Source organism: Pyxicephalus adspersus, chromosome 2, assembly GCF_032062135.1.
Source record: "Pyxicephalus adspersus chromosome 2, UCB_Pads_2.0, whole genome shotgun sequence".
Taxonomy (NCBI): Eukaryota; Metazoa; Chordata; class Amphibia; order Anura; family Pyxicephalidae; genus Pyxicephalus; species Pyxicephalus adspersus.
In genome coordinates, this window is record NC_092859.1 from 129,239,130 (window position 1) to 129,250,139 (window position 11,010).

Here is an 11,010-nt window from a genome sequence, read left to right on the forward strand (position 1 = left end):
GACAGTATTGCTCATAATGGCATAGGCATTGTTGCCATCTTGACATGATTGTCATATAATACTTGCAGAATCCAATCCTTGAAAAGAGGACTATTTTGTATCATCCTACCTGGTTGTGCACTGATCAGTGGCACTCCCAATCTAAGGAAACAATGACTAGTCAAAGTTGCCCACTCCCACCAAAACCTATATTTGCTAAGCTTACATTTTATACTGAATGACTGTGACAATTATCCAGCATGGTGGCTCACTGGTTGTTCAACTAGAGTTTGCAGGTTCTTCAGGTGTTTGCGTAGGTTTCCTCCCACATTCCTAATATACAATTAGGTTAATCGGCTTCCCCCCAAAATAGACCTTAGACTGTATTGAAAACATATTACCCCCTTAAAGTGACAGCTGGTGACATTACGGTGGACTTTGTACAGCGCTATGTAATATGTTTACTATATAACTACTGTAAAATAATTTATAACCATAGTAATAACTATCCAATCATTGGGGATGAAGAGTAGAGGCTCAGAGAGAGAGAAGCAGCAGTGGCTTTATGAAACCTGGAGTCTGGGGGGGGGTCTGTCAGTAAAGAAGGCAAGGGCAATGTGGTACTTTGCAAGGTTTGTCTTTTATTTAGGTAATACAATTTGTATGTATGTATCTTATTTTAAAAGCACACAGCCCAGGGCAAAACAAATATAAAAGTTAGGTCATAAAATGTGGTTACTAGAAAGCACTAACATATTAAGCTAGTTTTAACCTCTTTATCATTCAGTCTAAATTTGGGCATACAGATTCCAATATATCACAGTGATACTGAATGTATTTGTTACATAATAACAATATTTTTTCCTTGACGCTTATCTCACATACTCCCCAAACAACCAGTGGTTTGTTGAGACTATGAATATTGTATTTTCCATTGGAGGAGATATGGTGCACCCAGATATTCCGAACAACTTCCTTCGACTCCTGGCTGAAGGTAAGTCATATGGAATGGTAGGTTCTAATTGATGGGCTGTAAGAAAACTATTGGTGGCTTAGGGTAATAGTGTATATGTATTATGATTGATAAACATTATTTAATATTTACTAGTGCAGGGATGACCGTGTTCATACTGTAAATATGTGGAACTAGGAATATTACTATGGGAACAAAACATTTCTAAATCTTTTCAGGATGATAGCTAATTTAGTAAAAATGTTTTTATAAAGTAAAAGGTATATGTGTAACAGTCCAGACCTTGACTGTTGGCAAATGTGGAATGTTTCCAGTGAATAGTTTATACTAACAATAAATAATGATACAAAACATATTAAACCCATTCACCTGCTGCGTACTGATACAAGGGTAAACCTGACAACACATTCTTGAAACATTGTGTAACAAAAAAAAATTATGGGGAGTGAAAAAGTTTTAACAAGTGCACCCCATTGTATTTACATGTGCACACGTGCATGTATGTATATATCCTCTATAGGAGCAAACCTGGGTAGAATAGAGTCCTCAAGGCAAGGACCTGGTTCAAGGCAACACTTGAATTTGATTGTATAGTAATGAGGACTTAACTTGTGTTCTGGCTTTGAAGATACATTCTCAACTGTCTTGTTATCAAAATTTAAAGTAAACAAGCATTTCCATTTTTTTTTATTTAGAACATGAATAGCAGAGAACTCAGTGATAACTGTCTAAACAAGTGTCTTTCTCACTTTGGAAAGAGATTCTCCCACTTGTTGAATGTTCAGGACAGGAAATAAAGGGAAGAATACAGGGGATAAAAACAAACAGTAAATTTAACCCTCTCCTACTGAATTCAAAAATTAAAAAATTAAAAATACAAAAATCGGCTTCATGTATATTTTAAGGTGTTAATCTTGGGAAGAATTTTAAGTCTTTGTATTTTAGTTTGACAGGTGTGCTTTGTTTTATAGAGCATGTTTCCATATCAACAACAAGTAAAGTTTTTGAAGAGTTTTGTATCCACTAAGAAAAAAACATGATTACTGTGGGAACACTGAAAGTTTCCAGCATAAAGTTACAACTGCCCAATTGCTTTATTTATCAGTGCTCATATCTTAATGTACCTCTGTGATCTTAAAAATAAAAGTATTAGTATGCATGAATGCTGTAATACCCCGTGTGTGCTGTTTTGACCAAACTTGTGTTTCCTTTTGCAAAAGCCCGTAAGGGTTTACCTGTTGGCAAAAATCAGTGCTTTAACACGGTGATGGTAAAAGTTTTTAGATAACATCATTCTATTACAGCTAGTTTATTTTGCAGCACACTAGTAACTTTCTTTCAGATTTTGTCTTCAGGGAAATCTTACCACAAATTAAAGAAAGATGGGAAAGAAAGATATTTCAGCATATGTATGTTTCTACTTTAGTTACTGATCCAAGCAGGCATTTTATACTGAGATCAGATAGATCCCAGTAATTTATATTATTACATCATGTAGAGCAGTGGTCCCCAACCTTTCTGACAGCAGAACCCGGTAAAATAAATTAAAATTTTGCCACGTCCTCACTATTTTGCTATTCTCAGCAGCTCAGCCTCCTGTCAGCACACTATCTGAGAATAGCAGAGTAGTATAAGAGAGTTGGTGTGCTGTCAGTGTAGTGTAACTAAAGCATGAGACCAGGCAGCATGAGACCTTATCCAAGACTGAGGGAGACAGGTCAGGGGTGGACAGATAGATTTGAATGTCATCAGCATACAGATGGTACTGAAAGCCAAAGTAGGACATGAGACTACCGAGAGAGGAGGTGTACAGAGAAAAGAGAACCGGTCCAAGGACTGACCCATGGAGAACAGAAACAGGGAGGAGAGTGGGCGAGGAGGAGTTATCATTGAAAGAAACTTGAAAGGAGCGGTCAGACAGATAGAAAGCAAACCAAGAGAGAGCAGTGTCACTGATACCAATGGAGCGCATGATTTGTAATAGAAGGGGGTGATCAACAGTGTCAAAAGCAGAGGAAAGATCAAGGAGAAGGAGGGAGGGTACAGTTGCCTTGAGACTTGGCTCTGATGAGGTCAGTGGCCACTTTAGTAAAGGCTGTTTCAGTGGAATGGGAAGCTGCAAAACCAGACTGGAGGGGGTCAAGGAGAGAGTTGGTGCTCAGGTAATCGGTGAGTTTTTTGTAGATAAGGCGTTGAAGAAGTTTGGAGACATGGGAGAAGGGGGATAGGTCGGTAGTTAGAGGGTAGGGAGGGGTCCGGTGATAATCCTTTTAGGATAGGGAGAATTATGGCATGTTTGAAAGCTGAGGGGTATTTACCAGTAGAAAGGGAGAGGTTGAATAGTTCAGTTAGGGCAGGGGCCAGGGTGGAGGAATGGGCACGGAGTAGATCAGAGGGAATTGATTCAAGCAGACAGGTAATAGATGGAGATGTTGAGAGAAGAAAAGAGACTTTGTCCAGAGTAACAGGGCTGAGGGCGGCCAATGATGATTTACAGGTGTAAGGGGTGGGTATGGTTGGAGTAGCTGGGTGGGCAGAGACATCATGTCTTATTTTGTCTATTTTATCTGTAAAGTAGGTGGCAATGTCTTGGGTAGAGAAGGATGTTGTGGGGGGAGCAGGTGTGGGGTTTAAGAGGGAGGAGTCAATTGTTGAGAAGAGGTTTGCATGGGTTGGAAGCTTGAGAGGAAATGACAGCATAGAAATAATTTTGCTTGGTGACAGTGAGCTCTGTGCATGGATTATGGCAGCAATAACAAAGCTTGCAGCAGTCAATCCACATTCCTCATTAGTTGATAGACTAATCCAAGAATTCTCTACCTGTCTGGACACAGGAATAAGGCAACAGGTCTGGGAATTAAAAGCTCTGTGGAAGGATGCACAGCTTTTACAGAGACTTTTTCCACTGAATTCCAGCTGTGAAGACTTATCGGTAAATTAAAGATTAAAATATTTTGTTTCCTTCTTTAAACAACAAACTTTAACTTTGATGATAAAGAAACTTTAAGCACTTTCAATGAAAGTGTCTGTACAGAAGTTTATTGACTGCATTTAAATATACACTTTTTGAGCTTAAATGTAACTTAAAATGTACTTAGCAGTTTTGTATATATTTTTTTGTCTTTATTTGTTATGGTCAGGAGTAAAAAATATTCAAGGAGAGACAGAGAAAAAAGGATGGAACTGTGCTCTGGGAATCCACTATCATGGGTGCATTCTGGATTAGTAATTTCAAAAACAAGGTGCTTGTATGCCTAGTATGTAGTACCTAGTAATAAGAGTTTATTAATCAATACCTAGGACAATAGAGGATTCTACTATATAATATTAATTTTTTGAAACCACTACATTAGTTTGGAAATGATTAAACCTATAAAAGGACTCGTGTATATATAAAACTGGATCACTCACATTATAGATTCTCTTAGTAAAAAAATTAGCGTTTTGTGATCATCGTGTTCTTGCAGGTTGATGCCTCTCTTTCTTTTCTGGATGGATTTGTGGCTGAGGCCCTCAGTAAAGGAGCAGCACCATATAAGCCACAACACCAGCGCCAAGAAGAAAAGTTATCCAGAGAAAAAGGTACACTAAGTGAAAATCGCATGTAATGAACTACTTCCTTTGTGGTAATATTTCCTCAAATTGCAAAAAACACTTGTAAGCCTCCATATACAGGATCATGGTCATGATCATAAACATTTTGCTCCAGTGTGAAAAAGTAACATATCTAGCAATGTTTTTACATTGTTTTGTAAGGAAGGAGATGAACAAATGTGTTTTAACACTTTGCTAGGAAGTCACAAGTTTTACTATATAAATGCAAAGAATTATTCGTGCCAGTTTAGAGGTAATCAAGGTTCAGTACCATTATGTGTTTGTAGAAAAGATGGAAAAACAGATATTTCATTAGTGAATCTACTTAAGAGGATGCATGCCTCTTAACATGGCTGTAACACTGCAAAGTCCTGCTAGAAAGCGTTGATCTCTGGCTGCCTACCTAAGTTGAAGAACTTGGCTATTGGCAGATTTTTATATATTTATGATTGGGTCTCTCTTAACTCCTGCATGGTATGACAGCTCAGAATTTTAGAACTTTGGTTGTTCCAAATATTTATCATACATATATGAGCAGATTTCTGTCCAAAAAAGTGAGATGACATACCGTATATTCATCCTTTTGTCATATTGCTGGAGCCTTAGGACCCACCACAGTGCTGCTCCCTTTTAATAACCTGTAAAATCAATGTGCATCTTTGGCAGTTGGGAATGCTTTCTGTCACATCCCAGGCATGTTGTAAATGGCATCATAGATGAAGGTAATCCTTAAAGCGGGAGTTAACCCAAAACAAAATAATCACACACTTACCCTCAATCCTGCAGAGCAGTCTATCCGTTGGGACGTTTCTTCCATTGGTTCCTGTGTCGTCTCAGTATGCGTCTTTGACGGGTGCCGACATCATCTTCTCTCTTCTTACGGGTTCTTCTTCTTGTGTCGCCTGATCTCACACTGGGCAGGCGCAAAATCGGCTGACGTAGATTGGGGAAAAACATGCCGATCTCATGCATGCATGCACATTTTTTTTTTATTGATGAAAGGGCTACTTCTGTACATGCCTGAGATGCTCGGGCATGCGCAGAAGAGGCAGCCAAGAGCCTCTTGTGATGTGTGACGTAGGTATCCCGGGAGGCTCTGTGCTTCCATTCATCCTTGATCACCTAGACCATCAAGAATTACAGGGGTGGTGCTGCACCCTTTTTTTTTTAAAAAAAGGGTGTTGCGCTTAAACACAAACAAAATTTTTACTTTTTAAATAAAAGGGTTGTCTCTGAGTTTAGAACTGCTTTAAATTGCTAGCAACGCTTAAAAATATCCTCCCATTTATAACCACCTTTACCTATGAACCACAAATAGACAGTGGTGGATTTTAATTATTTAATTTTACTTCTGTTTGTTTTAGCTTTAAATCTAGAGCCATATGGACTCTGCTTTTCTCCAAGTTTACCTTCCGTAGGCCTGACTGATGGCCACTCACCCTCTGGAATCTCTGTGGTATCTGGGGCTTCTGGAAACAGCGCTGAAACGGCACAAAAAGAGTAAGTAGACAGTACTGGTATAGTATGATCTAGATTCATGATTCATTCTCATAGAATAGTTTTAGTATAGTCAGCTAGATCCATGGTTCCGACCATTTTATCTAACAAAAGATTTGTCTTGTCCAATTCTGAAATGTGCTCTGCAACACAACACATCAACCCTAGAGACCTGACTTTTCTCTGCTGGCCTTAAGTAATGCAACAATCTTTCTGTGACTCTGCTCTCTTTTTCTGTCCGTATATACATTGTTAGCAGATGAACATGCAGTACAACACATCTGCCTTCTTGTAATGCTTCTGTCTCTTTTAGTCTGACCTCTGAATAATTAATAGATTTGGAGATAAAGACAGTTTATGATATATACAAAGTTCAACATGTGTGCTAAGAAACTATTTGAAACCATAACTATTGTTTATAACTTCAGTTGCATATATATCTATTTATATATTGATCGTTTTGGCATTTCACTGAAGGTAACCTCTGCTTTTGCTTTTTTTTTTTCATCATATGCTTTGTCTGAATTATTAGGTTTGAGGCAGGTTTATTTTAAGCCAAAGCATACATAAAAAATTGCATTATACATTTCTAAATAACATAGTATCTACCTCATTACTGCTGGAAATTAATATACAGTGTGTAAAAGGGGCCCCAGTACATGTGTGCAAGTACATGTCATGGGAAAGTTTTTTTTAAAAGCGCTTGACTAAAATTCTGTTGCAAGTAAACATTTTGGTCTATAAACACTCTTGGTTTTGCCAAATTGGGGAGCATGCATACTTCTGCTTTTTTTTTTTTTACCACTGTAATGATTCTGCTTGCTTTTACTGAGAGTTCATATTTGACAGGCACATCAGTCCTTGTAGCTCTTTGTTTTCTATGTATAATTTTCTCTTTTGAAAAACCTGAGGGACAAATATCACTTAACTCACCAAATTTTTCTATTTCGTTGTGTACTTATTATCACAGTTTGTTGAATTGGTGTGAACAGGCTTTTTCTGCCTAAAGCAGTTTTCCATTTTTAATATCATATTTTTATTTCTGCTTTTTATTTAAAAACACCATGTTGGATTTTTTGTATTACATATACTACAGAAAAAAGAAGCAGTCTAGAAGGTTTCCAGTAAATATTCCAGCTGTACAAGGATCCTGCAAGGGGGATATATTCATCATTCCCAGTAGTATGGGGGTTTACCAATGTACCACATAGGCAAGACTAGAGGTGAAATTCATTGGTCCAAGTACATTAATTCACTGTAATCTATCTGGAGGTTTTGCCTTTTATATTATTGTCAGGTATTGTTTATCTGGTGTGTCTTACTCTAATCTAAATTATATATTTTTTTGGATTGAGAATGTTTATTCATTTTGTAACTCCAAAAATAAATAGGAATTTACATAATTTCCTGTTTTATTTATCCCTTCACTTTACATTTTACGTCTACGTTCACATCGGCAGTGAGGTTGCAGTGCGTATACTGCTTCCTCATGCCAGGCAGCTGCTGACCCTTGGGAGACCCAACATGGTAGAGTCTTCCTGCTTTAGAGAATAAATAGGGGCAGCAGAAAGCGTTAAAGTACTGCTCGCTGTCAAATGTGCAGATGCTGGTTCTATAAGAACCTGTGTTTTGGTGCGCGTGACTTAGCAGGTGGCAAGGTGCCAACTGCAGAGAGCTGCCTGGGATCACACTTACCTGAAACAGGTCTAAAGCAGCCCTAATAGTTGCTATACTCACAGGGATATGAAGATACTTATACTCAGTTTCTGGTCACTTGTAGTCCCATTTTTTTAGTGTTTTCCAAACATATAGTTGACCCCTGGAAACTTGGTTCCAGTTTAATGGAGTAGAAAAGCTCATGAAGGACCACAGGTAAACTCTGGGCACAAAAATGTTACTTTAAATATATGCCTCAATAGCCCCAAATGTTCTAAATTCACTTTGTGAGCACCAAATGCCTTTCCAAAGTCAGATAATACTATATAGTAGTGATAAAACCACTGTGCTGTACATAGCCTGTGCCGAGGGCAGAACTGTGGGAGGGACCCAGCAGGCTGCTTGCTGAAAACGATAATAGGGTGCATGTACAAGACCAGTCACCCCACACACAGATCGAGGACAGCAGTGAAAAAATATCTTCCAAATGGCATTCATAAGGCCAAAATTGTTACATACAGTTGGTATCGACAAACTTTCTGTATGCAACATCAAAAGACCTCTTTTTTAATAAACTGTAAAATGAAAGGCTTGTCCTGAGACTAGCTTGCTAAAGGTGGAAGTAAATTGGTGCAGTGTAGTGAACTTGTAGAGATTTAGGTATGTGAAGGAGAGACTTGCAATAAACAGAGCTTCTTCTCTATATTAGATGTTTGACTTGTGTATGAGTGACTTTTAATGCACTATATGGTGGAGTAACCCAGGTCCAGGTTCGCACTTGGAAAAATCAAGGTCTCAAAGTGAGTGAGGAGAACAATACACACAACCAAACAGAACTTTTGTAATAATAGCACAAGTGTAATTATTACCTGTTTAAAGGCAAACTATGAAAAGCTTACATATATGTGCATTTAAATTAAAGTAACCAAAAGTTTTTCTGTGTTCTCCCCAGCCCCTTTTAGCCGAGCGCACCACTCTGCAAATTTCAGTAACCACCCAAAAACAGTTGGGTGGTTACCTAAATTTGCCAGGTGGTTGGGCTGAAAAAAATTTCTGAGTTGAACACTGGATTCACTTACTTCACTGTTCAGAATTTTTTAGAGTAAACTCACTTCCTTGCTTTGTCTGGGTGCCGGCATCTTTACCCAGTCTTCTTCCAAGTTTGAGTCTTCAGCCACCTTGGTTGGCCAGGCTGGAATTAGGCAATTCCTGTGTGCAGGAGTTATTTATTCCTGGCAGATGTGTGGCCTATACACAGTACAGTATTCATTTTAGGGGGCATGCATACCTTCTTTCAGAAAACCTGAGGCACAAATTTCACTTGGCTCAGCACATTTTTCTGTTTCATTGTGTACATATTATCACAGTTTCTTGCATTGGTGTAAACAGACTTGTTCTGCTTAAAGCAGTTTTCCATTTTAAATATTATGTTGTTTTTTTTATTTATTTTACAAATACTACAGAAAAAGTAAGCAGTCTAAAGAAAAGATTGCTAACAGGCAGGTAAATATGGTATATTGGAGAAGGGACATCGCCTGTCCCTTCTGCAATAATCAACCTGTCTACTTTCAATTTCTTACTTTTAAATTATAGTTCCACTATAACAATACAGCTCCCCCATAGAATCCATCAAAAAATATCTTAGCCGATTGCAACTTAATCAGGAAATAATTGTATGTTTTGGGTAGTATTCCCTCAAGCCTAATGATTTCAGGAGAAAAATCGTTCCTTGATGATTGCTGTTATTAGATTGGATTGGCAGCAGGTAATTTTTTTTCTTTTACTGTTTAGTTAGCTATTCAGCTAAGACTCTTAACAATTGTTTATGTTAAAGTGTCTCTAAACCCAAAACCATGAATAAATAATTGATCACATTCCTAACTGGTTGTCTCAGTATATCTTACAATAGGTACTCCAGATTTCATGGAAAGAAAAATATATTTTAAGTCCACCTGATTGCAATTGGTGGTTCTCTATGGTCCCATTCTATGCGCAATGCATCCTCCTTTGGGTGTTTCTAAAAGAGTACTTTTCAATATCTTATTTCTCTAAAGAAACAAGATTGCATTTCCTGTTATACTGAGCTTAAATTGATTGAAGTCATCTAAAATACAATAGTCGCCTTGCTTCTGTGTGTATTCCTTTACCATTATTAGTAAGTAGCACTTAAGTAGACCTATTAGCGAACTCTTGTGCTGTGGAGCTGCCTTAGATGTTATTTTTTTATCAGAATAATGTGTTATCTTTGTGATCAGGGAGAATCGCTTGAAGATGGATGGCATAAGGAAAGTCTGGGGAAAAGAAGGTTACCTTTTGAAAAAAGAAAGTAAATCTAGTAATCCAGAGTCAATCTCTCCCCCACTGGAAAGTGGTATTTCATTGGGTGAGGATGAAGAACAGGCTGGAGCTTCTGGGGAACAATCCTTGGAACTTGTTTCAGAAGAAGATCAAGAAAAGAAACAGCTGGCTTCCTCCTTGTTTGTTGGCCTAGGATCCAATGCTGTCAGCTTGGTAAGTGTTGGATTAACACTGCTACTATCAAAAAACTCTATACCTGCTTTTTTGCTTTTCCAGGCAGACATGTGCTTTGCCCATTCTGGGGGGGGACGAAAATAGGTTAGCATGCAAAGTAATTAGTAGTAATTAGTAGTTTGAGTAATTAGTTTGCTTGAATCTCCGAGTTCCCAGTAATATCTTGAAGTAATTGTTTTCTGTATGACTTTATCATTCTCTCAGATTTGACCCACCCTTTACAAAATTGCTTCAGTTCATTGAAGTTTCAGTCATTGCATGTGATGTTGTGTATTATAAATAGAAATTTCCTCCTAGGCCTCATCTCAGTTATAATGGAAGTCTTGTGGTTTGTATGTATACAACTTTGCAAACCCAAGCCATGCTACCATGTTCTTTTTGAAGAGATGTGGCTTTCTCCTGGCAAACCCTCTCAAGAAATCCGCACCTGTTCAACATATTTTTCTAACTGTAGTGTCATGAACGTTAACATGCCGAGGCCTGTAATGTAGTTATTGGGGTTTTTGCAACTTCTTTGAGCATTGCACATTCTGACTTTGGGGAGTATTTGATGCAACATCCACTCCTGGCAAGACTGGCACTTGTCTTGAATGTTTTCCACTTGTGAATAAAAATTTCCACTGTGGAATGATGACACTGGTCAACAAACATTTTCTTGCCAAACAGATTAAAGTCATTTTATTTTATGTTTGATGCACAGATTCCAAATATAGTATTGGTTTTGCAAGATTGGCTTTAGTTTTTGAAATAATGACCTCAATATTAACTTCATAGAAAAC

At 37.9% G+C, this 11,010-nt stretch overlaps 1 protein-coding gene across 1 annotated transcript in view; it reads left to right on the forward strand.

Moving 5' to 3' along the window:
* AP4E1 (adaptor related protein complex 4 subunit epsilon 1) overlaps positions 1-11,010 on the forward strand; it is a 44,134-nt gene that overhangs the window by 23,376 nt on the left and 9,748 nt on the right. Inside the window, exons 12-17 of the mRNA XM_072399098.1 lie at positions 861-990; positions 1,898-1,905; positions 3,677-3,884; positions 4,420-4,534; positions 5,911-6,046; positions 9,955-10,210. Coding sequence (XP_072255199.1) covers positions 861-990; positions 1,898-1,905; positions 3,677-3,884; positions 4,420-4,534; positions 5,911-6,046; positions 9,955-10,210 — 853 coding nt within the window. The remainder of the gene's footprint in view (positions 1-860; positions 991-1,897; positions 1,906-3,676; positions 3,885-4,419; positions 4,535-5,910; positions 6,047-9,954; positions 10,211-11,010) is intronic.